A 27,114-nucleotide genomic window follows, 5' to 3' on the forward strand; every position below is an offset into this window, starting at 1 on the left:
ACACACACACACACACACACACACACACACACACACACACACACACACACACACACACACACACACACACACACACACACACACACACACACACACACACACACACACACACACACACACACATATATATATGTACACACACACACATCTGGACTAGTTTCAAAACACGACACCCACATGTTCTCGGTTAATGCCCCGTAGTGGGGGGACACTTTGAAGTAGAAAAGCACCCTAGCTGCCTTCTTATTACCTCCCTACCCTCCACACACAGAGCTGGAATACCTTTCTGCCCTGGCTGACGTACAGAACATGCTGAGTCATGCTGCTATAGAACATCAGAGATGATCACATCAGACGCTTACTACCTGAATAAATACATAAAGATCAGATTCTCTCCCCTTGGATTTATTTGAGCCTTTCCCCTGAATGTCCTTCAGCTGTGCACCGAGCCACATCTAAAGCACATCAGAGATGTAACATGTTATAATGCCGTCAACCAATAGAGATTCTAACTCCTGTACAGTGGTAGTTCTATGTGATGGATAACACATTGAGGGATCCACTCTGTCAGCTATATGTGTATTTAGCTGAGTTCTAACCAGTTGTCATTTGGTTCCTCTGGGTTTTCAGTGGTTCCGGCACCTATGCTACGGTTGTGTCTGTGATTAGTGTCTGTGATTAGTGTGTGTGTGATTGGTGTCTGTGATTAGTGTGTGTGTGATTGGTGTGTGTGATTGATGTGTGTGATTGGTGTGGTTGCCCCAGCATTGATCTCCACTCAATCAAGCCCCATGAATAAATGAACAGGCTCCAGCATGAGATTCACAAACCCCTTCAGTTCAGACCCCCCTCATTTATATAAGTATAACCTCATGTATATATAATTATCAAAAGGGGAAAAAATCAATCCCTCAATGAGCATCGGTGTAATAGAACCTATTAAAAGGGTAATATATATTTTGCAACTCATTGCTTTTGACCTTGGGCTAAGCAGGTTAAGTCATAAACAACATTTCTCTGGTGCTGCAAGAATGCATGTGGCCTAACGCAATACGTTTACATTTACTCATGCCTCACATGTTTCATGTACTCAACATTTACATGTCAAACAGAGTATAATGTCCTTAAAATGTCTCTGTGCACAGAATATTGTTTTCACACATGCAATTAACCTGTTTACCGGTGTTTATTTAGGGGACTGTTGGACTTCCCAAGGTGACTGATTGGAAATGGACTGTATTGAAAATCTAAATACTCAGACAGGGATATACTGCCACCTTCTGGTGATATTTTTCTTTAACCCTGGTGGATTGTTACATGGGGTTTTTGTCAAAGATGTGCTCTCTCACACCACAATTTGCACAGCTGACATTAAAAGGTTGTATTTTTGCTTTGGCACCAGTCTGTGTTTGCTCTCTTGCCAACTCCTTATGGAATTATCTACAATGCCAAAAAGCATAAACAAATCTGAGACCAGGCTAGTTTTGTTTATGTCGTTTAAGAGAAATGTAATCTAAATCGGTGTGTTTGGTGGGGGCTGCAAAATGCTTTTAGCATTGATTTGCAGCTGTGTAGAATAGTAAACATAGTTGCACAAATGTTGTAGATTCAAATCTCAAAGGAAGCAGACAAATTCCAGATGTTTTAATGGCCACTATTTTAGAATTCTACTAATGTGCAGGGCCATTCCAATAGAATTCAGAATCATTTCCAAGTGATTGTTTCCATAGAGACATTACAAACCAAGAGTGTATAAAAAATATTGTTTTAATTCAAATAAGCAAAGTGTTGATTCACTGCAAGACATGGAGGTGGTTCAGCCCTATGCAGAGAAATATCTTATGAAGCTGACATTCTATGCAGAAGACGATCCTGCCTTCAGTTTAGGTAAATATTGTTTTTTTAATGTAAATTGTGAAATAGCCACCAATTTATTATTATTTGTCAGAGTTATTTCAAACTATTTCATAGTTCCGTTCTTTGTTTCATGATTGGGCAGATTTCATGAAGGAAACATACTCCAACTCAACATACACAGTGACAGTGCGACTGACCAATACAGAGGAGAAGCCTCTGACACAGCAGAACCTGCAGTGTGTGGCCCTCAGCATCCCAGACCTCCACTACCGTCTCACAGGCCATCCTTATGCCCTGGGTCTCCTCCACCTTGCCTACCTCCAGACAGACCCTCTACCCCTGGACTATAGCCCTCCAGCTAGACCAACCCTGGATCCCAGAAAGCAGACATGGGACAGAGTCTCTCTGGAACATTCCACTATTCCCCTGACCAATGTGTCTCTTCCTGAGGGCCAGTTCCATGGCTCTCAAGGGGATAGCGAGAGCAGCAGTATCACTGACTGGTTCCTCTGTGACGGGTCCTTTGTGCCAGACTTCCCAGGGAAGGAGTGGACCTCTGTGAACTACAGAGGCCTAGAGTTTATAAGGGCTTTCTCCCCAATCAGACAGACTGATGATGCAGCTGATATACTGGGAAGGTGTAATATCACCGATTACACTGCTTACGAGCAGTTTGTCTTCTCTGTCGATGTGGACATCCTCAAGGCAAAACATCCTTCAGGAACAGAGGAATCTAGTCCTGCCTCCAAAATGTTAGAAGAGAATAGTTTAGAAAGAGAGGAAGCTAGTCACGCTTCCAAAAGGGAAGAGGGGAATAGTTTTGTAAAAGAGGTCACTCGTTTGGACGACAAATGGGACAAGGGGAATAGTTTAGAGAGAATGCCAGTTCCGCCTACACATGGGAAGAGATGAATCATTTAGACAGAGAGGAAACTAGTTCCACCAACGAATGGGAAGAGCAGAATAGTTTAGGAAGAGAGGAACCTAGTCCCACCTAGAAAAGAAAAGAGAGCAATAGTTCAGGAAGAGGCCACTAGTTTTGCCTACAAATGTGAAGAGAGGAATAATTTAGGAATAGAGGAAGCTAGTTCGGCTTACAAAGGGAAAGAGGGGAATCATTTCAGGAGAAAGGCTGTTAGTTCCCCCTACATAAAAAAAGAGAGGACAAAGTACCTGGATGTACAGAAGCAAGGACTAAACCGAAGACAGGGATGAAAGATAACTAAATGATCCATAAGGCCTTAATATGGCCAGACTATGAAAGTTTAGATGTGATTCAAAGTATTTTATGTCGCTTCACTTGCAGATGAAAAGGCAAAGCCTCCTACTTCCAAAAAGGCATAATCACTGAATGCATGGTTTCAATGTTTTTACAATTAAACAGAACACCTACTCCCTGAATATTTTCTTTATTCTTCTAAGTCAAAGTCCAAGGCATCTGTCAGAACAAAACCAGAGGTGACAAAACAATATACAGTACATTCATCAAACTCCAACACATCTTTAGAAGCCAAACAACATAGTTGTATTATCAGCAGAAAGACAAACCATCTCCACAGAAAAGGTTTGTAATCCCCTTTAATTAAAGGTAGACTCAGCAAAGTTACGTTGCCACAAGCAGCGCCGGAGATATTGAGATGAGCGACAGTCACACACAGTATCTGTGCACGGGTTCGCGTCACCCTGTTCTCAGCGTGGTAGCCAGGGCACCAAAATAGCTGAGAAGTCGAGCCTCACGCTCCTACGCTTCTTAGTTGTGGAAATTGAACCACTATGTTGTTTACTTTTCTGCTTCATATCGCTGAGTCTCCCTTTAAACCCAAACTACATTCTCATGGTCTTTCATCAATTTGTTCTTAACGTACCCTAATGAAAGCTCTTTCCTGATAATTCAACAGGGAAATGGGAGGGAAAAAAACACAGTTTTGGTTGGTCACTTACAATTCAACTCTTGTTCATCTGTACAAAATCCCCCCAGGTGAGGGAGAAGGCACGTTCCTTATCCATTTCATTGAACTGTACTGCTGCTGAGCTTAGCATTTGTTTTCTAAACAATGTTCATAAGTTAAATCAAGTCAATGAATTACTCAATTTCATCCATTCATGATTCTACCATTTTTTTTTCACACTGAAGAGTTCAAATATTTGTTTTAGTTACAGTATTAATTGTGGTCCGGCATCAGCAAAACCGGCAGTGTAAAACCAAAGCCACTTCTTGGCTACAAACTTTCTTCAATATCCAATATGACATGTATTACATCTATTAGTAATTTGCATTAGCGTTTAAGGTTTGTAGTGAACACTAAGATGAAGATTTTTTTATGTGCAGTGTAAACAATAGGGAAAATTCTATATGATTCAAGTCTACTTCTAATCAAAGAATCCGAAAATGGATCTCGATAGTAGGCCAATGCTGCTATGCTAACATTGACATTGACCCGCAACGCGTGACCGTTGCTTTGCCTGTGCTTGTAGCTACTTTAAGGTTTAAATAATGTAACAAGTCTGTGTCTTTCTATATTTTGCCCCACCAACAGGGATGTGGCCACACTGTGTCCTACTGCAGCCATCTACAGCTCTACCGTTACCACTTCTCTTCATGGGAGCTATGTAGCCGCAGCACGCACAAACAAGCCTCTTGTGGCATACGATGTAGTCTCTGGACTGTACGACCACTGCCATCAACTAAACATCCTTACATTCCATCCGCAACGCTCACAGAACGTTGGGCAGATAGAGGGAGCAGAGTAGCATATTCTGGCCCAGCGCGGGGAAGCGTCTGAAGGCCTCCCAGGCATCTGAGAAGATGTTGTACTTGAGGAAGACGCGGTGCTCCAGGCTGGTGGGCAGGCTGACGTCGCGCGACATAATATAGACCCCGTCGTTGTGCAGTGTACACGTGAGGTTCAGGCCCGACTTGGAGGTGTTGTCCTTCAGGTGGAGCCACTCCCCCGTGGTCACGTTGTAAGACTGCACCGTCAGCATGTCCTCTGTCTGGCTGGCCCGCCGCCCCGGACCCGGCTCCAGCTCGTGGGTGTACCCCCCCACCAGGTAGATGGTATCTTCCACCGAGAGCATCTGCTGCTTACGCACGTGGGCCGAGCAGGAGCGGAACACTGTCCAACTGTCAGAGGTGGGGCAGTAGCGTAGTACGCTGGTATTCCTGTCTAATAGATACAGAGAGAAAAAACAAACAGCATTTGTTAAAATAATTTAAGAACCAATTGATATTTTGTCAAATGAACAAGCACTATTTGTGTAGCCTACAGTTCTTCATGTCTGCTGTGTGTATACATTGGACATTTTAGAAAATGTTCTCACTTCTGCTGGGAATGAAAATCACCCCCACTAACCTCTGGCAGTATATCCTCCCATGACGTAGATCATGCCCTGGCACTCGCAGGCAGAGAACTCTGCCAGGGGGTCGGGTAGTGACGACACACAGGTCCACCAGTCCTGCTCAGGGCTGTAGCACTCCACAGTGCCCTGACACTGGCCTCCCACTGCATACAGCTTCCCTCGTACCGCCAGCAGCTTGAAGTTGGACCTGAACGGAGGAGAGACGGATATACAACAACGTTACAGGACGGAGACATACTGTAGCCTATGTAGTTTGCTGGCTCAGCATCAAAACAGATTGAAGATCAAGACATCGACAGACTGCATAGAGATCTATTCATATAGCTGACCTGTACTGACCTCTTCTGGTTCAGGGGGGCTACCTGGTTCCATTCATTTCTACAGGGGTTGTAACAGTGTGCCGCTGAGATCTCCTGGCTGGTCATTCTGTACCCACCGACAATGAACAGGTAGTTGTCCAACACGGCCGAGCCGTAGCCTCTCACATTGACCATGTCAGAGGGCAGATTGTTAGCGAGCGGCTTCCAACGCTGCTCTACTTCCCCATACCTCAGCATGGACCAGGGCTCGTCCTGGTCTGGTAGGTCCAGAGCCAGACAGGTGAAGAGTCCGATAGCCACCAGAGTGGCCGTGCCTTTCATACGCATCTCTCTAACCTGGTTGCGCAGGGCAGCAGGTAAGTCGCTGAACTCTGGTCTCCGCAGCATCGGGTGGTAGTGACAGCTCATATATCTGAGACAAGCGTTGTGTAAATCATGAGTTCCATATACCTCAGATAGGCTGTATAGTTCCACACAATTCTCTTGTCGAATTTCAGACGAAAGGAGTTTTAGGATAGAGGTGACTTGCAAAAAAGATGCAGTCTCAATCAGGTCTTCCAGGGTCTCGTTGACTACTTTCACTTTGGAGGTGTTGATAAACTCCAGGACCAGCTCGAGCCCTGGCACACTCAGCCCCTGCAGTTGCACTGAATCCTCTCTGGACTCGCGCATCCCAGAGCTGTACAGTGCACGGAAGTAGTCGCTTTTTTCTATCAACTTGCCTTTGTTGACGTTGTACGTTTTGTCATCCATGACAATTACGATTATTTGTTCGGATGACATGTTTAGTGGTTGGGTTAGCTTGATAATGTTGTCAAGTGATCTGTTTTGTTGACTGTCCTCTTCCGGCCTCGATCTGTTAATGACTGCCTGTCAGTTTACATTTCTCAGGCGCAGGGGTGGTCTGCAACTCTAGTCGCACCGCAGTCACCAGGCCTATATATGGTAATATTCAGCCCATACGTCTGGATGATGCCTGGATCATTTCAACTCAGCTGTGAGTGTGCTAGCTAGCTAGCAAGAGTGACTTGGAAATCTAGCTAGCCTCTTTATCTTTCAAAAACAGTGGGTATTATCTCGACGTACATCCAAAGAAGATGTTTTGCTGGACCATGTGGTCATTTTTAAGATGTATATACTGGATAACACACTTTATTTGCATTGTCGAGATAATCTGCAGAAAGCTGCAGTTGGTTTTTGAGGAGAAATTGGCCAGCATATTTCCTGTTTTGATCCTGTGGGTTGCGTCACTTGCTTGCTCAACCGGAAACCACTGTTTTCTTCTTCGTGTAAAGACAATGCCATGCAGATTGGTACAAGATGTGTTGCTGCCACCAGCTGGCTTGGGGTATAGGTGCAAGCCACCCGTAGTGCATGTTCCTATATTTTGCTTCACCAACTTTTCATGGAACCAGGTACATTAAAACCAACCGTTTCCAACTATCAACAACATAAACTTGCAATGAAGTAAGACTGTGTATAGGGCGGCAGGTAGTGGTTAGAGCGTTGGACTAGTAACCGGAAGGTTGCAAGATCGAATCCCCGAGCTGACAAGGTCAAAATCTGTTGTTCTGCCCCTGAACAAGGCAGTTAACCCACTGTATCTAGGCCATCATTGTAAATAAGAATTTGTTCTTAACTGACTTGCCTAGTTAAATCAAATAAATAAAATATAGCCTCTGTGGCACCTGACACACACCTCATCTAGCCTACAACCTCAGGCTGAGTCTACCCAACAGGGACATGTTTATTGGGGGTTGATGTAAGATACAGTATTTTACTGTTAACATAATGGCTATATGGACTGGAGGCAAGCATGGTGCATTACTGCCACCCAGTGATGAAATATGTAACTGTTTTGCACTTCACTGAGTAGGCCTTTTGGAGTACCAATGATATATATTTGATTCTCAATTTAACAGTAGAGTAGTAGGAAGCTGAATCTGATACTTTTGTATCAAAAAACACTCATCGAGGGAGGACAAGTCTAGATAATGGCTGATAGCTCTCTTCAAGAATGCAGATGGCCATGTATAGGGGCAGGCAACGTGTGTGTGTGTGTGTGTGTGTGTGTGTGTGTGTGTGTGTGTGTGTGTGTGTGTGTGTGTGTGTGTGTGTGTGTGTGTGTGTGTGTGTGTATGTGTGTGTTGGTAGGAGGGGGGATGGGTGATGACACGACACTATTGCAGACCCCACTACTTAGACTGGGACTAACAACAGATATTCACCCCTGCAACGGGTCTACCCTATATGGGACCTATGAGCTAGACTGTCAGGTGTCCATACGTTGTGGACACTGCCCCAGAACTGTGGTTTGCTGCACCTCTACAGACAACCATCTGGCACCTCCTTCTCATGTACCAAAGCAGATCAATTGTATTCCTATGCATACATGTTTCCAGGGTGTGGGTATATTACTGGTAACTTTAGTTTACCAGTAAACTACCAGAATGTTGGTAACTTTCAAGGATTTTATGTCATTTATCAAAGGACATCTAGTGGCCCTTTTGGGTACTTCAGATTATCACAGGCATCTAATTATATCTAGACCTCTGTGTGGCCTTATCACATGTAAAATATATAAAATAATAAAATAAGAACATTTTTTACCATAAACTCAGTCAATACCATTGGTCTTTATATAAGGGTTTCATTTAAAGTGGTGTGTGGTGCCAGGGTCTGCTGCTTGACCCAATGCTTGACCCATCTGTCTGCCTATTCAGCCTCCCCATTTTGACCAACATTCACCCCATTCCATGTTATTGGACTGCTGTAAGATTTTTTAATGTTCGCCTAATCATTTATGGAAATAAACGGTAATATATTTTAACAGTGGCCACTATTGGTAATAGGTCTATACACAGTGGTGGACCTAATAACAAAACAAATTGTTCTTGCTGTCAATTAGACCGAGGTAAAGTTGGTTTTATATTCATATGTTCAGACCTTCATTAGACATTCAACAGACATTCAACAGACATTAGTCAAAATTAATTTAAAATGGTAAAAATCAATAACTAATTCATCGATTGTCACAGAAACATACAAAAATAGATGGTTTATTCTATAAATATCTAGCATACTTTTACAATATTTGTTTTGAATAAAAATTCCAGTTTTGATTTGATGGAAATACATAAAATCTTTCAAATGCAATTTAAAGCGGTATAAATCAATAACTAATTCACCGTTTGTCACAGAAACATCAAACTAGATATGATTTATTCTATAAATATCTAGCATACTTTTGCAACTTTTGTTTTGAGTAAAAATTCCAGTTTTGATTTGATAGAGGGCATGTAGTCTGTCTTGAGGGCGTGTGGTAAAAGTTCTAATGAGTCTGTTATACCCTATTAGAAGGGGCCTGGCGTAAAATTCTGCATCTTCAGTCATATTAAATTAGATTACAGGAAAAAACTATGGGATGAAGGGGTCAGGCCTGACTAACAAAGAAGACAGGTGGATGGATCAAGAGGACCAAGACAACCAAGAGGATCAACATGGGCATCTCCACAGTGGAGATAAGGAAAACTAAGAGTGAACCATAACATACACTACCGTTCAAAAGTTTGGGGTCACTTAATAATGTAATTGTTTTTGAAAGAAAAGCTATTTTTTGTACATTTAAAATAACATAAAATTGATCAGAAATACAGTGTAGACTTTGTTAATGTTGTAAATGACTATTATAGCTGGAAACTGCAGATTTTTTATGGAACGTCTACATAGGCGTACAGAGGTCCATTATCAGCAACCATCACTCCTGTCTCCCAATGGCACGTTGTGTTAGCTAATCCAAGTTTATAATTTTTAAAAGGCTAATTGATCATTAGACAACCCTTTTGCAATTATGTTAGCACAGCTGAAAACTGTTGTCCTGATTAAAGAAGCAATAAAAACTGGCCTTCTTTAGACTAGTTGAGTATCTGGAGCATCAGCATTTGTGAGTTCGATTACAGGCTCAAAATGGCCAGAAACAAAAAACTTTCTTCTGAAACTCGTCAGTCTATTTTTGTTCTGAGAAATAAAGGCTATTCCATGAGTGAAATTGCCAAGAAACTGAAGATCTCGCACACTGCTGTGTACTACTACCTTCACAGAACAGCGCAAACTGGCTCTAACCAAGAAAGGTCTTCTCTCTACTACCGCATGGAAAGCGGGGCCGGAGTGCCAAGTCTAGGACAAAAAGGCTTCTCAACAGTTTTTACCCCCAATCCATAAGACTCCTGAACACTATTTGCATTGTGTGCCCACCCCCCAACCCCTCTTTTATGCTGCTGCTACTCTCTGTTTATCGTATATGCATAGTCACTTTAACTATACATTCATGTACATACTACCTAAATGGCCCGACCAACCAGTGCTCCCGCACATTGGCTAACCGGGCTATCTGCATTGTGTCCCACCACCCGCCAATCCCTCTTTTTACGCTTCTGCTACTCTCTGTTCATCATATATGCACAGTCACTTTAACGATACCTACATGTACATACTACCTCAATAAGCCTGACTAACAGGTGTATATAGCCCTGCTACTCTTTTTTCAAATGTCTTTTTACTGTTGTTTTATTTCTTTACTTACCTACACACACACATACCTTTTTTTCCCGCACCATTGGTTAGAGCCTGTAAGTAAGCTTTTCAATGTAAGGTCTACACCTGTTGTATTCGGCGCACGTGACAAATAAACTTTTTTCAAAAATAGCATTTTTCCTCAAGACCATGGTGTATACCTCTGGCCCTTCTTTAGACACCTCCAGACGAGCTTCAATGCCATACAACTCTCTTTCCGTGGCCTCCAACTGCTCTTAAATGCAAGTAAAACTAAATGCGTGCTCTTCAACCGATCGCTACCAGCACCTGCCCGCCCGTCCAGCATCACTACTCTGGACGGTTCTGACTTAGAATATGTGGACATCAACAAATACCTAGGTGTCTGGTTAGACTGTAAACTCTCCTTCCAGACTCATACCAAACATCTCCAATCCAAAATTAAATCTAGAATCTACTTTCTATTTTGCAACAAAGCATCCTTCACTCATGCTGCCAAACATACCCTCGTAAAACTGACTATCCTACCGGTCCTTGACTTTGGCGATGTCATTTACAAAATAACCTCCAACACTCTACTCAGCAAATTGGATACAGTCTATCACAGTGCCATCCGTTTGGTCACCAAAGCCCCATATACTATCCACCACTGCGACCTGTATGCTCTCGTTGGCTGGCTCTCGCTTCATATTTGTCGCCAAACCCACGGGCTCCAGGTCATCTATAAGTCTTTGCTAGGTAAAGCCCCGCCTTATCTCAGCTCACTGGTCACCATAGCAGCACCCACCCGTAGCATGCGCTCCAGCAGGTATATCTCACTGGTCACCTCCAAAGCCAATTCCTCCTTTGGCCGCCTCTCCTTCCAGTTCTCTGCTGTCAATGACTGGAACGATTTGTAAAAATCACTGAAGCTGGAGACTCATATCTCCCTCACTAACTTTAAGCATCAGCTGTCAGAGCAGCTCACAGATCACTATACCTGTACATAGTCCATCTGTAAATAGCCCATCCAACTACCTCATTGCCAAACTGTTATTATTATTATTTTTGCTCCTTTGCACCAAAGTATCTCTACTTGCACATTCATCTTCTGCACATCTATCACTCCAGTCTCTATCACTCAGGTGTTAAATTGCTAAATTGTAATTATTTTGCCACTATGGTCTATTTATTGCCTTACCTCCTTTATCTTACCTAATTTGCACACACTGTGTATAGACTTTTTTCTATTGTGTTATTGACTGTATGTTTGTTTACTCCATGTGTAACTCTGTGTTGTTGTTTGTGTCACACTGCTTCGCTTTATCTTGGCCAGGTCTCAGAAGTAAATGAGAACTTGTTCTCAACTAGCCTACCTTGTTAAATAAAGGTGAAATAAATACAAATGATTAAAAAACAAAGGTTGTAAAAGTATGCTAGACATACATAGAATAAATCATTCTGAGTTAGATGTTTCTGTCATAATCAGTGAAAACGTTATTGATATATATTGGTCTAAATGGCATTTTAGAGATGTTATGCATTTCTATCAAATCAGAAGTGGAATGTTTACTCAAAGCAAAGGTTGTAAAAGTCTACTAGACATTTATAGAATAAATCACACCTAGTTTGATGACTCTGTGACAAACAGTGATTTAGTTATTGATTTATACCGCTTTAAATGGCATTATATAGATTTGATGTATATCTGTGAAATTAAAACCGGAATTTGTATTCAAAACAAAGGTTGTAAAAGTATGCTAGACATTTATAGAATAAATCATACCTAGCCTGAAGATTCTGTCATAATCAGTGAAAACGTTATGGATTTATATAGGTTTAAAAGGCATTTTTATTGATGTTATGTATTTCTATCAAATCAGAACTGGAATGTTTACTCAAAGCAAAGGTTGTAAAAGTCTACTAGACATTTATAGAATAAATCACACCTAGTTTGATGACTTTGTGGCAAACAGTGATTTAGTTATTGATTTATACCGCTTTAAATGGCATTATATAGATTTGATGTATATCTGTGAAATTAAAACCGGAATTTGTATTCAAAACAAAGGTTGTAAAAGTATGCTAGACATTTATAGAATAAATCATACCTAGCCTGAAGATTCTGTCATAATCAGTGAAAACGTTATGGATTTATATAGGTTTAAAAGGCATTTTTATTGATGTTATGTATTTCTATCAAATCAGAACTGGAATGTTTACTCAAAGCAAAGGTTGTAAAAGTCTACTAGACATTTATAGAATAAATCACACCTAGTTTGATGACTTTGTGGCAAACAGTGATTTAGTTATTGATTTATACAGCTTTAAGTTGCATGTTGTAGATTTGATGTATTTCTATAAAATCAAAACTGGAATATGTATTCAAAACAAAGGTTGTAAAAGCATGCTGGACATTTATAGAATAAATCACATCTAGTTTGATGATTATTTGACAGACGGTTAATTATTGATTTTTAAATTCGTAAATTGATTTTGGTGAATGTCCGTTGATTGTCTGGTGAATGTCTGTTGAATGTCCGAATGTGTGAATATAAAACCAACTTTACCTCGGTGTCAAATAGCTGTTTTAAGATAACGCAAAGCCTGTGCTTTAGCAGAGTGACGTCGGCCGCGTGCCTCTGACAGGATGGATCTTGAGCGCAGAGTAGCGGAGTGGGTGGAGAGAACCGCGCGCATACATAACGACGGAGCACCATAACCAAAATCACTCACTGTCATTCATGCGTTTGGTCTTCAACCGAATCCTTTCACGGACTGTCTTTACACAAAACGAGGATGAGGGAAGAGTCACGCGGGTTCTGTTTTCTTAATTGTTTTTTATTCATCATCAGCGCCCGGCAATGGGTGTCCGCGAGCAGGAACCTGCGCCCGTGCAATGAGGTAAGAGCGCGCAGCTCGACATGTTCGGCAGAGGCTGTCACACTGTAATTTATAACACTGTTTTAAACTACATTAAATAAGCAAGCCATGACATTGCCACCAAGTGCGCTGAACGCACAATGTGTAATCATCTTATACTAGACTATGTCCCAACCATATTTATCATGTTTATGATACGAACGTTATCAAATGGGTCAAGAATTAACATTAACCAGAGGATTATAGGCTACAACCTTCTGCCAATCATTGTTATAAAATGCCCATTGGCACGGAATGGAGTTGATATATACGATGTTATGGGAGCCTTCTTTGTGGTGGGATTTAAAATGTGTTGGTCGCCTGTTCTTCTTATCGGCTTAAATCCTAAGCATGTTGACAAAATATAAGGCTCCATAATATGATGACGCAGCGCACTGAGCCGATCACTTGGCATCCATCCTCGTCGGTGCTGCCTTCCGTCGATGTGCGGGAGTAATATTACCGCTGAGTAAGAGGAAAACAGAGGAGGGAAGGACAGCTGAACAGCAAGGGCCCTGGCACTGCATTATCCGGTTAGATTGATCTGTTATGGCAATGATATCAACTCTCTAAGGAAAAAAGCTGCCTGGAAGCCATCTATGTCTCAGCCTTCTCCGTATTATTTGATCTGAAAATGATTGAGTGCTGTCAGATTTGTGTCCCAGAGTGTGTGCCATTACACTGCCAGATCTACACACACACACACACACACACACACACACACACACACACACACACACACACACACACACATTAACACATTAACCTCAATACCCTTTTATCTAGCTCCAAATCCACTGCACAAGCCCCATATCCACTACAGTACCAATATTTACCCACCAACCCCTCCCCAGACTCCAGTTGCCTCAGGGGAAAGCAGGTGCATTCCTCTTGAAAGGGGTTGCCATGGGGCATGGTACTAAGGGATTTCTATAGCTACCTCTCATCTAGCTGATATATGGCCTCACCTATTGAGAGTTTGTTATGTGTGTGTTTGCTTGTGTGTGTGCCCATGTCCCCAATATTTGTGTGGAAATAGCAGGAACAATACTTGTTAGAGCTAGAGAGACATGATGATCTATACAAAAGAGCTCAGGCTTATCTATACTCCATGCACAGCTGTAAACTGTCTCTTGCTCTCTCTCTCTCTCTCTCCATCCTCAGATTCCGCACCCATCTCTCTCTCTCTCTCTCTCTCTCTCTCTCTCTCTCTCTCTCGCTCTCTCTCTCTCTCTCTCACTCACTCACTCTCGTTCTCTCGCTCGCTCGCTCTCTCACACACAAACACAAACACATTTAGCATTAACAGAACCACATACAGTCAGTATATACACACACACACTCACCCACTTTGAATGCAAAAATGATTTGGGTGGCAGTGAGCTGTTTGTCGGTGGTCCTGATTGATTGCCATGGCAATGCTGGGTGAACAGAAGGTTTGGGGGGATGGGGGAAGGGGATGGTGAGCAATATGGTGGTGGAAGTGAAGTGTTGCATGACTGGCTGCAGATAGAATGCTCTCTCTCTCTCTCTCTCTCTCTCTCTCTCGCTCTCTCTCTCTCTAACACACACACATGCTTGGTTGTGTGGATTAACAGTTTTTTCCAGTAGAAGTTATAATGTCATTGACCTGAAGTGACCTGTTCATAACTGGCTTACTACTTAGTAGTAAACAAACAGTAGAACAAATGCACACGGCTGAGACAAAGATGAGCGGTAATAACCCAGAGTATTGACTTAACATACCGCAGTCTCTGACTCTGTCATCAGAGCTGCTCAGAGACCATGATGGTGACTCTCTGTTCATTTTGAATGGAGCTTTCTTCTCTTTCCGTCTGATTTAGTTTTCCTTATCTGCCCCGCTTCACTGATGACAACCTGCTCTACCACTGGCTTTCCGTCATACTTGATGTTGGCTGTTTAGTGCGCCTATGCAGCTTATTAGATTCATTTGGTGCATGCTGTCTTGAAGAACAACTGCATATGACGAGTGAATGGGTGTTCTGGCACATTGACACAGAAATGACAAGGAGGTGTCACTAAAATGAAATGCTTGCAACCTGTTCTGTCACTGCAGATTTAAGTGTGTCTTAGATTGTTTTATCTACTGGGTCATGTGTGACTGATCGTGACTGTGTTTTAGGTGAGTGTGTGTATCATGCTCTAATATGACTACTGTGTGATTGTGTATCTTCCAGACAGACTACTACTATGAGTATACAGAGTGTGACAGTGTAGGGTCTCGATGGAGGGTGGCCATCCCCCACATTCTGGGCACCTGCTCAGTCCTGCCTACTCCCACCAGAGGAACAGACTGCTGTGAGTGTGTGTGTGTGTGTGTGTGTGTGTGTGTGTGTGTGTGTGTGTGTGTGTGTGTGTGTGTGTGTGTGTGTGTGTGTGTGTGTGTGTTCATTCACATATATTTCACCTTTATTTATTCAGGTTTGCCTCATTTAGATAAAAATCCATTTTTCCAGAGAGACCTGTTCAAGATAGCAGTGTACGTTCATGAGAGAGAGAGAGAGAGAGAGAGAGAGAGAGAGAGAGAGAGCGAGAGTACAGTTGAAGTCAGAAATGTACATACACTTAGGTTGGAGTCATTAAAACTAGTTTTTCAACCATTCCACAAATGTATTGTTAACAAACTATCGTTTTGGCAAGTCGGTTAGGATATCTACTTTGTGCATGACACAAGTCATTTTTCCAACAATTGTTTACAGACAGATTATTTCATTTATAATTCACTGTATCACAATTCCAGTGGGTCAGAAGTTTACATACACTAAGTTGACTGTGCCTTGAAATAGCTTGGAAAATTCCAGATAATGATGTCATGGCTTTAGAAGCTGCTGATATGCTAATTGACATCATTTGAGTCAATTGGAGGTGTACCTGTGGATGTATTTCAAGGCCTACCTTCAAACTCAGTGCCTCTTTGGTTGACATCATGGGAAAATCAAAAGACATCAGCCAAGACCTTAGAAAAAAAATTGTAGACCTCCACAAATCTGGTTCATCCTTGGGAGCAATTTCCAAACACCTGAAGGTACCACGTTCATCTGTACAAACAATACTACGCAAGTATATACACCATGGGACCACGCAGCCATCACACCGCTCAGGAAGGAGATGCGTCTCCTAGAGATTAACGTAGCTTGGTGCGAAAAGTACAAATCAATCCAAGAACAACAGCAAAGGACCTTGTGAAGATGCTGGAGGAAACAGGTGCAAAAGTTATTATATCCACAGTAAAACAACGTGTCCTATATCGACATAACCTGAATGGCCGCTCAGCAAGGAAGAAGCCACTGCTCCAAAACCGACTACGGTTTGCAACTGCACATGAGGACAAAGATCATACTTTTTGGAGAAATGTCCTCTGATCTGATGAAACAAAAATATAACTGTTTGGCCATAATGACTATCGTTATGTTTGGAGGAAAAAGGGTGAGACTTGCAAGCCGAAGAACACCATCCCAACCGTGAAGCACAGGGGTGGCAGCATCATGTTGTGGGGGTGCACTTCACAAAATAGATGGCATCGTGAGGTAGGAAATTATGTGGATATATTGAAGCAACATCTCAAGACATCAGTCAGGAAGTTAAAGCTTGGTCACAAATGGGTCTTCCAAATGGACAACGACCCCAAGCATACTTCAGAAGTTGTGGCAAAATGGCTTAAGGACAACAAAGTCAAGGTATTGGAGTGGCCATCACAAAGCCCTGACCTCAATCCCAAAAAAAATTTGTGGGCAGAACTGAAAAAGCATGTGCGAGCAAGGAGGCCTTCAAACCTGACTCAGTTACACCAGCTCTGTCAGGAGGAATGTGACAAAATTCACCCAATTCATTGTGGGAAGCTTGTGGAAGGATACCCGAAATGTTTGACCCAAGTTAAACAATTTAAAGGCAATGCTACCAAATACTAATTGAGTGTATGTCAACTTCTGACCCACTGGGAATGTGATGAAAGAAATAAATGCTGAAATAAATAATTATCTTTACTATTATTCTGACATTTAACATTCTTAAATTAAAGTGGTGATCCTAACTGACCTAAAACAGGGAATTTTTACTAGGATTAAATGTCAGGAATTGTGAAAAACTGAGTTTAATATGTAAACTTCCGACTTCAACTGTATGTATACTGTCTAGGTGTGAATGTGTCAAATTGTGTGTGTGTGACCCTCCTCTCTCCCTGTCTGTCTGTCAGCGTTCTCGTGTGCGGTGGGAGAGTTCCTAGAGATGTCCGCTCAGCAATGTACGCCTTGTGCTGCCGGCTCCTATTCGCTGGGCAGTGGGGTGCGTTTCGACCAATGGGACACTATCCCTGCCGGCTTCACCAGCCTGGCCACCTACATGGACCCAGGACCCAGTGGAGAGGAGAGTCAGGCCTGTAATAGGTAACACACATGTCTGTTTTCCTGTCTTTGTGGGGACCAAAAAGTTGATTCACATTCAAACCCCTAACTCTTAACCCTAACCCCTAACTCCTAACTCTAACCCTAACCCTAACACCTAATACCCAATGCAAACCCTAACCTTAACACCTAACCCTAACCCTAAACCTGATTCTAATCCTTAACCTCTAACCCTAACCCTAAACATAAATTAGCCTTTGTCCCTGTGGATAAAATGTTCCTTGTTTTACTATCCTTGTGAGAACTTCTGGTCCCCACAAGAATAGTAAAACACACACACATTTACTACACATTCAGTCACACACACACACTCACAGTAATCCTGTATTCTCTTTCTCTCTGTGTACTGTAGCTCGTCGTGGACGCCGCAGGGTGTGTATCTGGAGTCTAGTCGTGATGAGTGCACCGTGTCTCTGGTCTATGCTGTGCATCTGGAGCAGCAGGGCTCTGTCTCCTTCAGCTACCAGTACCCTGACAACAACATCTTTTTTGAGTTCTATGTGAGTCTGACTCTCTCCTCCCTGCTGAAGCTTATATCAGTTCATTTATTACCTTTTTTTTGTAGCTGGTTGACGTACATAGAGATAAAAAGTGGGTCTGTTTTGCGGTAGCAGAGAAGACTTTAATTGTGCATTCATATATTTTTGTACATCAATGGCTTTACATCAATGGGTTCTACATCAATGGCTTTACATCAATAGATGTGGGCAATTGAGTGCTTTTCTGTGGTCAGGAGAATCAGCTGCTGATTGAAAGCGAGAGAATCATGTGATGCAATATTCTGAGTGGTTACCGTGGTGACGCGTATTCAGGTCCAGAACGAGCAGTGTCAGGAGATGGCCCAGACAGACGATCAGAAGTGGATCAAACTCACCACCAACGGAGAGTGGGACACACACACGGTGAGGAGGAAGGCAGTGTGTGTGACCCATGTGTGTTATATGATTGGTGTGTGTGATGTGTGTAACATAATCTGTGTGCAACATACTGTGTGACATGTGACTCAGGTGAATCTTAAGTCTGGCACTAACATACTGTACTGGAGGACGACCGGGATCCTGGTCGGAGGGAAGATGGTTAAACCAGTGTTGCTCAGGAACATCCAGATTGAGGGTAAAGACCGCTCGTACCCGTAGTCCCCATCTTCACACTCACCTCTATTCTCTCTCCCATTCTGCATGCCTCTGTAATGTGTTTGGTCAAGGCAGTGTAGTATCACAGGTTCTTACCCACTCCAGAACTCGTCCTTCTTAGATCTAGGAAATGAGACCACAGAGACGATAGCTGAATCTACATCTTAATGAATTAATGTGTCTCTTTCTAGGTGTTGCCTACACCTCGGAGTGTTTCCCGTGCCGACCAGGCTGGTTTAGCTCCTCCCCTGGCTCCTCCTCCTGCCAGCCCTGCCCCAGGAACACATCGTCTAACAAGGGAGCCGCCTCCTGTACTCCCTGCCCCGACACACAGTACTCACGTATGTACTAGACACACACACACACACACATTGAAATGTATCAGTAGATACCAGTTAAAATATCCACTGTCTCTCTCTCTTTCACTCTTTCCCTCAGATGAAGGATGGTCACAGTGTAAGGAGAGGCCTCCATGTTCAGAGAAGGATTACTTTCAGATACACACAGCCTGCGACAGCGAGGGAAAGGTAAGTCACACACACATAGTATGCATATAGAGAGAGAAGGCTGTGGTCATATACATTAGATTACAATACATAAGACATCCTGTGTATAGTATCTCTATGGTTGTGATGTAACTGCTGTGGTTGCCGTGGTGACAGACTCAGGTGATGTACCGGTGGGTGGAGCCGAGGATCTGTGAGGAGAATGTGACGGGCGCTGTGGCACTGCCCCCTACAGGGGAGAGAGAGGCCTGCCCTCCCTGTAACCCTGGTTACTACAACACCAACGACTCCACCTGCTTCCCCTGTCCTCCTGGAACACACTCTGACGGCACCTCAGGTACACACACACATACTATATGTAAACATAAACAGTGCACATACACACACTTACAGTACACACACACACACGCCTGTATTGCTGTATATTGAAATGTGTTGTTGACGGTTGTGTGTGTCTGCCCCAGTGTGTGAGGAGTGTCCTGCAGGAACAGAGCCAGTACTGGGGTATGAGTATAAATGGTGGAACGTCCTCCCTTCCAACATGAAGACTTCCTGCTTCAACGTGGGCAACTCCAAATGTGACGACATGAACGGTGAGACAGAGACGTGTCTCGGGTGATTAGGCTCAAGAGATATGTGATATGATTGTAGTAGTACACATGGGTGAATAGTAAATATGTCTAATATAGACATCCTGCTGGGTATGTAATAACTCTGTCTCTCTCTGACTGATGGGAGCATAGATATATTTTTAATAGATATGAGGTGTCCCTCAGATTGTTATTATTTTACCTTTATTTAACTAGGCAAGTCAATTAAGAAGAAATTCTTATTTACAATGACGTCCTCCCGGGAAACAGTGGGTTAACTGCCTTGTTTAGGGGAAGAACGACATATTTTTACCTTGTCAACTCGGGGATTCGATCCAGCAACCTTTTGGTAACTGGCCCAACGCTCTAACAACTAGGCTACCTGCCGCCCCTGTAAGGAATATAGATGTGTGTTTAATAGAATGTGTAATCACAGTAATATGTTGTTGTTCAGGCTGGGAGGTGGCAGGGGATCACATCCGCAGCGGTGCTGGAGGCTCGGATAACGATTACCTCATCCTGAACCTGCATGTTCCTGGCTTCAAGTTAGTCTTGGCTTGACTGCGTATTATTGTTAGAGCGCTCAGGTTTTTCCTGGTTAGGTCATATGGCCAGAATGAACACATGGCTATGATTATTGTGAAATATAATTTTTTATTGGCCCTGTGTGTGGGTGTGTGTGTTCTGTCAGGTTACCCACATCACTTGCTGGGATGACCGGGACTGAGTTTGGCCGGATCACCTTCGTCTTCGAGACAATCTGCTCTGCTGACTGTGAGCTCTACTTCATGATGGTGTGTGTCGGACTATTCACATCTGCACGAGTGTGTGTCTAGGATCTCAGGGAAATGTTACTGGCAATATCAACAGTGTATCAGCCAGTAAATCAATATTACCCAACCCAACATAGTCAGTATGACATAGCCAATACATGAGTGACCTACTTTCATATTGCTATTGGATAAATACATATCAATATCTATGTTTGTTAGTAAAGCCATATAAAACAGAACAGGGTTCCCCAACTGGCAACCCGCTGAGCCCAAAGAAATAATACAAAATGTAATTGTTGGACATAAAACACTGTAAAAACACCAGCAATCAGTTACAAATGGTAAAAAAATCTGTTCCCAAGTATTCCCACATATAATAGAGAGATATATATGACCGTATACAAATGTACGCAAGGTTTGAAGTTATTATGTTTTAGTCAAATATTATGTTTGGATTTCTTGCGGTCAATCCACTCAAGAAAACATCGGCCCTCGGCTGAATCTAGTTGATAATCCCTGCAGTAGACTCAGTTAAAACAAACCATGTATCCAAATGAAACCAAAGTATATTTGAACAAACACAACCAATCACAGTACACAATCTACACAACTAAATCACAGTAAATCAGTGAGATTTCAGATAAACCAGTCACTGTGTAAATTGTAAACCAGAGTGATCCACTGCCATATAAACCCTGTGTGTGTCGCCCCCTGCAGGATGTGAACAGGAAGAGCACCACAGTGGTGGAGTCATGGGAGGGCAGTAAGGAGAGACAGAGTTACACACACATCATGACCAGGAATGCATCCGTATCATACACTTGGGCCTTCCAGAGGACCAACCAGGCTCAGGACGTGAGTACACACACACTCGCACAAAACACATACACTCTCTCACACACACACATAGTGACACTGCACACACACATACTACACAGACACACTTACATACATATACAGATGTACTTACATATAATATATTGACGTGGGTGTATCTAGGTGCGGCGGTACATCAGTGACGTGGTGATACTCTACTCGGTGAGCGTGACAAATGTCCAGGATGGCGTGGCATCTGCTTGCCGGGCCTGCGCCCTCCTATCCCAGAGTTCTCAGCGGTCTGGGTCGTGTATTCCATGCCCAGCTGGGTTCTACATTGACAGAGACACCAACCGGTGCCAGGAGTGCCCCCCCAACACATACCTGTCTGGTCACCACACATATGGAGAAGACGCGTGTCTGCCCTGTGGCCCCGGGAGTAAGAGCAACAAGGTATTATATTACACACAAACACACAACTCATATCATCACACAACCATTAGTTACAACCTTAGAAACTAACCATGTGTAACCATTATAATCATTAGAACCACTTTATAACATTAAATCCTCCTAATCTAAAATCTCAGGGCCATAGTTATGAGTTTTACTCTCATCCAGATCAATAGTTAACCGTCTCTGGTCTGGATAAGAATGTTTTTAGCATTGGTACTATCATGTGTGTATCATGTGAGCCACTATTTGTTCGATGTGTGTTGACTTGATGCTATTGTGCCCCCCTCCTAGGAGCACTCTCGTTGCTATAGCGACTGCTCCTTCAGTCACACGGAGCACAACCGTACCCTGACCTTTGACCTGAGCTCTCTGAGCACCGTGGCCTCGCTCACCATCGGCCCCAGCTTCACCTCTAAAGGCACAAAGTACCTCCACGTCTTCAACGTCAGCCTGTGTGGACACCAGGTAACACACACACACATTCACGCATGCACACACACACATTCATGCACGCATGCATCAGCTTGTGTGGACACTAGATAACACACACATACCTCAGGGTTGTCGTTGTGTGTTCTGTTTCAGGGGAAGATGGCAGCTGTCTGCACAGATAATGTCACCGATCTCGCCAACAAGGACATGGGGAGTGATTCCACCCAGTTCGTCAACTCAGTGGACAGCTTCATCTGTCAATCAACCATCATTCCTGCGGATGGGCGGGGCTTCAGGATGGCTCTGGCATCCCAGTCTATCAGTCTGGCTGATACCTTCCTCGGTGAGATGGCAATCGAATAGTGCCTTCATAATGATTATAGGACAGTGCCACAACCACTAGTAGTCATATATCCAGAGCACAATGTATACTCTTGATCTAAAATCTGATTTATTTTCAATCATTTCATTTGAAAGTTATTTTCTCCATCTCTTCCCGTCTCTCTCTCAGGAGCGACAGTGGACAGTGATTTAGACGGAATAAACGCCAGACCAGAACTCTTCTCTGACAACTCAAAAGGCATTCCAGACATCAACTTCTTCTACAGGTAGGCCAGCGTAGAGCTAGATGCCATAGAACTGCATTCATAGTTGAATGGTTCCAGTGAAGATCAGTCTGTCTATTATCTATGCGATGTCTATTATCTATGCATATTCACTTTACCCACACCTACATGTACAAGTGACCTCGACTAACCTGTACCCATGCACATTGACCCTGTATATAGCCTCATTATTTTGTTACATTGTATTTTTTTAAACTTTAGTTTATTCAGTAAATATTTTCTTCACGCTTTCTTGAACTTCATTGCTGATCAAGGGCTTGTAAGTAAGCATTTTACATTAAGGTCTACACCTGTTGTATTCGGCGAATGTGACAAATAGAATTTGATTTGTGTGTTTGTGTTTGACTCTCTCTTTCTCAGGTCTACTCAAGCGACTGGATCCTGTGAGCGTGGTCGGAGTGCGGTCATGACAATACGCTGCAACCCAGAGAAGATGGACCGCGGGCAACTCACAGTGCCCAGGTACACACACCTGTCTGACTGTCTGCTCAACGTCACCTGTCTGACTGTCTGCTCAACGTCACCTGTCTGACTGTCTGCTCAACATCACCTGTCTGACTGTCTGTTCAGCATCACCTGTCTGACTGTCTGCTAAACATCACCTGTCTGCTCAACATCACCTGTCTGACTGTCTGCTCAACGTCACCTGTCTGCTAAACATCACCTGTCTGACTGTCTGCTAAACATCACCTGTCTGACTGTCTGCTCAACATCACCTGTCTGACTGTCTGCTCAACATCACCTGTCTGACTGTCTGCTCAACATTACCTGTCTGACTGTCTGCTCAACATCACCTGTCTGACTGTCTGCTCAACATCACCTGTCTGACTGTCTGCTCAACATCACCTGTCTGCTCAACATCACCTGTCTGACTGTCTGCTCAACATTACCTGTCTGACTGTCTGCTCAACATCACCTGTCTGACTGTCTGCTCAACCGCACCTGTCTGACTGTCTGCTCAACATTACCTGTCTGACTGTCTGCTCAACATTACCTGTCTGACTGTCTGTTCAACATCACCTGTCTGACTGTCTGCTCAACATCACCTGTCTGACTGTCTGCTCAACATTACCTGTCTGACTGTCTGCTCAACATCACCTGTCTGACTGTCTGCTCAACCGCACCTGTCTGACTGTCTGCTCAACATCACCTGTCTGACTGTCTGCTCAACATTACCTGTCTGACTGTCTGCTCAACATCACCTGTCTGACTGTCTGCTCAACATCACCTGTCTGACTGTCTGCTCAACATTACCTGTCTGACTGTCTGCTCAACATCACCTGTCTGACTGTCTGCTCAACATCACCTGTCTGACTGTCTGCTCAACATCACCTGTCTGACTGTCTGCTCAACATCACCTGTCTGACTGTCTGCTCAACATCTGAGCTGAAAACGTTTGTATTATTTGTATGTGAATTTTCATTAGCTCCTTCTACATTTCTCCTGTGTGCATGTGTGTGTGCAGTGCGTGCCCTGCAGGTACATGTGACGGCTGTACGTTTCACTTCCTATGGGAGAGTGGGAGCGCCTGTCCCCACTGCACCCAGGATGACTATCACCAGATAGAGGGAGCCTGCAAGGGAGGGGTCCAGGTAACCTATACTCCCTCTATTCCCTCTCTCTTCATCTCCTTTTACACACTCATGCTACTCTTACTTTCACCTCTTGGTATTTCAATTTAACCTACTTTCTCTACTCGCTCTCCATCACTTTCCCCCTCCTTCCCTCTCACCTCTCTCTCTCTCTCTCTGTAGGTGACTCTGTCTGTGTGGAATGAGCCAAAGCTGTGCACCAAAGGCATGTCCCTGCCAGCTAAGAGCTCCGCCCCATGCGAGGCCATTGCCCTATGGCTAAAGGTGGGGGTAGGGGGCGGGGCCTTCTTAGCTGTGCTGCTCGTCTCTCTCACCTTCTATTTCTGGAAGAAGAACAAGAGGTGATTGCCTGACACCTGTTAATGAAATAACCATCCCAGCCATATTCCAGGGCTGTCTAACCCTGTTCCTGGAGAGCTTCCCTTCTGTAGGTTTTCACTCCAACCCCAGTTGTAACCAACCTGATTCAGCTTTTCAACCAGCTAATTATTAGAATCAGGTGCGCTAGATGAGGGACGGAGTGAAAACCTACAGGACAGTAAGCTCTCCAGAAACAGGGTTGGACAGCCCTGCCATAGGCTGTAGTACAACGCTCCTGACTCCTGCATCTCTGTGTGTTTCTGTGTCACTATGGCACCCCATGTCAGGCTGGAGTATAAGTATTCTCGGTTGGTGATGTCAGCCAATAAGGAATGTGAGCTGCCGGTGGCGGATAGCTGTGCCCTGGCCGAGGGGGAGGAGCCTGAAGATGACGTGGTCTACTCCCACAAACCGTCACTGCTCGGCAAGCTCAGGGCCATCGCCAACAAGGTACCTGTGTGTGAGTGTGTTAACCCTGTGTGTATAATCGTGTGTGTGTGTATTAACCCTGTGTGTATCTCTATCTTTCAGCAGAGGGAGGGAGACAGCAGTGAGTCAGTACAGCTGAAGTCATCCCAGTCTGAGAGATGGGTCTGGGGGTAACGATGAGCAAGAACGAAGAGAGAGAAAGAAAGAAGAGAGAGAAAGAAAGAGAGAGAAAGAAAGAAGAGAGAGAAAGAAAGAAAGAAGAGAGGAAGGAAGGAAGAAGAGAGGAAGGAAGAAGAGAGAGAAAGGGAGAAGAGAGAGAAAGAAAGAAGAGAGAGAAAGAAAGAAGAGAGAGAAAGAAAGAAGAGAGGAAGGAAGGAAGAAGAGAGAGAAAGGGAGAAGAGAGAGAAAGAAAGAAGAGAGAGAAAGAAAGGAGAGAGAAAGAAAGAAGAGAGGAAGGAAGGAAGGAAGAAGAGAGAGAAAGGGAGAAGAGAGAGAAAGAAAGAAAGAAGAGAGAAAAAAAGAAGAGAGAGAAAGAAAGAAGAGAGGAAGGAAGGAAGAAGAGAGGAAGGAAGGAAGAAGAGAGCGAAAGGGAGAAGAGAGAGAACGAAAGAAGAGAGAGAAAGAAAGAAGAGAGAGAAAGAAAGAAAGAAGAGAGAGAAAGAAAGAAGAGAGGAAGGAAGATAGAAGAGAGGAAGGAAGGAAGAAGAGAGAGAAAGGGAGAAGAGAGTAAGGAAGAAAGAAGAGAGGAAGGAAGGAAGAAGAGAGGAAGGAAGGAAGAAGAGAGGAAGGAAGATAGAAGAGAGTATGGGAGAGAGAAAAAGAAGAGGAAGGAAGATAGAAGAGAGGAAGGAAGGAAGAAGAGAGAAAGGGAGAGAGAAAAAGAAGAGGAAGGAAGATAGAAGAGAGGAAGGAAGGAAGAAGAGAGAAAGGGAGAGAGAAAAAGAAGAGGAAGGAAGATAGAAGATAGGAAGGAAGAGAGAAAGGGAAAGAGAAAAAGAAGAGTAAGGAAGATAGGAGGAAGGAAGGAAGAAGAGAGAGAAAGGGAGAAGAGAGTAAGGAAGATAGAAGAGAGGAAGGAAGGAAGAGGAGCGAAAGGGAGAGAGAAAAAGAAGAGTAAGGAAGATAGAATAGAGGAAGGAAGGAAGGAAGGAAGAAGAGAGAAAGGGAGAGAGAAAAGAAGATTAAGGAAGATAGAAGAGAGGAAGGAAGGAAGAAGAGAGAAAGGGAGAGAGAAAAAGAAGAGTAAGGAAGATAGAAGAGGGGAAGGAAGGAAGAAGAGAGGAAGGAAGGAAGGAAGGAAGAAGAGAGGAAGGAAGGAAGAAGAGAGAGAAAGGGAGAAGAGAGGAAGGAAGATAGAAGAGAGGAAGGAAGGAAGAAGAGAGAGAAAGGGAGAAGAGAGGAAGGAAGGAAGAAAGAAAGAAGAGAGGAAGGAAGGAAGAAGAGAGGAAGGAAGGAAGAAGAGAGAAAGGGAGAGAGAAAAAGAAGAGTAAGGAAGATAGAAGAGAGGAAGGAAGGAAGAAGAGAGAAAGAATAGAGGAAGGAAGGAAGGGAAAGAGAGGAAGGGAGAGAGAAAGAAGAGAGGAAGGGAGAGAGAAAGAAGAGAGGGTTGGCACTGAGTTCCACTCCTCTTCATGTCTCCTGGGCTGTTTATTCCTGAGAACTCCATCGTGGCTCCAGCCACTCCAGTTTTCTCTGCAAAGGTACTTGTTCCCATGATTCTGACTAAAAACTGGAAAGTGGTTTGGCTCTCCACCCTAGACCCTACAACACAGGGGAACACATTCCTGCTTAATGCTATGGATATTATAGGGCTGCAAATGAAAGGAACTGTCACTGTTTTGTATATTTTGTATTGTCATTTGGAGTTTATCTGTACAGTCATGTCTAAAGTATTTATAATTATTAATGTTGGTATGATTCATCTTTATTAAATTCTCACTTGGCTTTGGGGCCGTGTTTGTATTTGTGTGCAGTTATGTTCTGTTAGGCTA

At 43.4% G+C, this 27,114-nt stretch overlaps 2 protein-coding genes across 2 annotated transcripts; one reads left to right on the forward strand and one right to left on the reverse strand.

The window, feature by feature from the left end:
- Positions 1-3,250: 3,250 nt before the first annotated feature.
- Positions 3,251-6,796, reverse strand: LOC115107074 (kelch-like protein 42). The gene is made up of 3 exons (XM_029630444.2): positions 5,557-6,796; positions 5,211-5,404; positions 3,251-5,024 (listed from the first exon to the last, which is right to left on the reverse strand). The coding sequence occupies exons 1-3, from the start codon at positions 6,318-6,320 to the stop codon at positions 4,573-4,575; spliced, it is 1,410 nt and encodes a 469-aa protein (XP_029486304.1). The 5' UTR covers positions 6,321-6,796; the 3' UTR covers positions 3,251-4,572.
- Positions 6,797-12,745: 5,949 nt separating this feature from the next.
- LOC115107075 (endosome/lysosome-associated apoptosis and autophagy regulator family member 2-like) lies at positions 12,746-27,081 on the forward strand. Its single transcript, XM_029630445.2, has 22 exons — positions 12,746-12,971; positions 15,188-15,308; positions 17,203-17,392; positions 17,763-17,910; positions 18,223-18,312; positions 18,418-18,523; positions 18,735-18,884; positions 18,982-19,070; positions 19,206-19,386; positions 19,514-19,642; positions 20,094-20,184; positions 20,331-20,433; positions 21,130-21,267; positions 21,412-21,681; positions 21,976-22,149; positions 22,270-22,459; positions 22,628-22,724; positions 23,103-23,204; positions 24,208-24,334; positions 24,497-24,675; positions 24,982-25,144; positions 25,226-27,081. The coding sequence occupies exons 1-22, from the start codon at positions 12,867-12,869 to the stop codon at positions 25,295-25,297; spliced, it is 3,015 nt and encodes a 1,004-aa protein (XP_029486305.1). The 5' UTR covers positions 12,746-12,866; the 3' UTR covers positions 25,298-27,081.
- The last annotated feature ends 33 nt before the right edge of the window (positions 27,082-27,114 follow it).

The sequence above is a fragment of the Oncorhynchus nerka genome, linkage group LG23, assembly GCF_034236695.1.
Source record: "Oncorhynchus nerka isolate Pitt River linkage group LG23, Oner_Uvic_2.0, whole genome shotgun sequence".
Classification (NCBI taxonomy): domain Eukaryota; kingdom Metazoa; phylum Chordata; class Actinopteri; order Salmoniformes; family Salmonidae; genus Oncorhynchus; species Oncorhynchus nerka.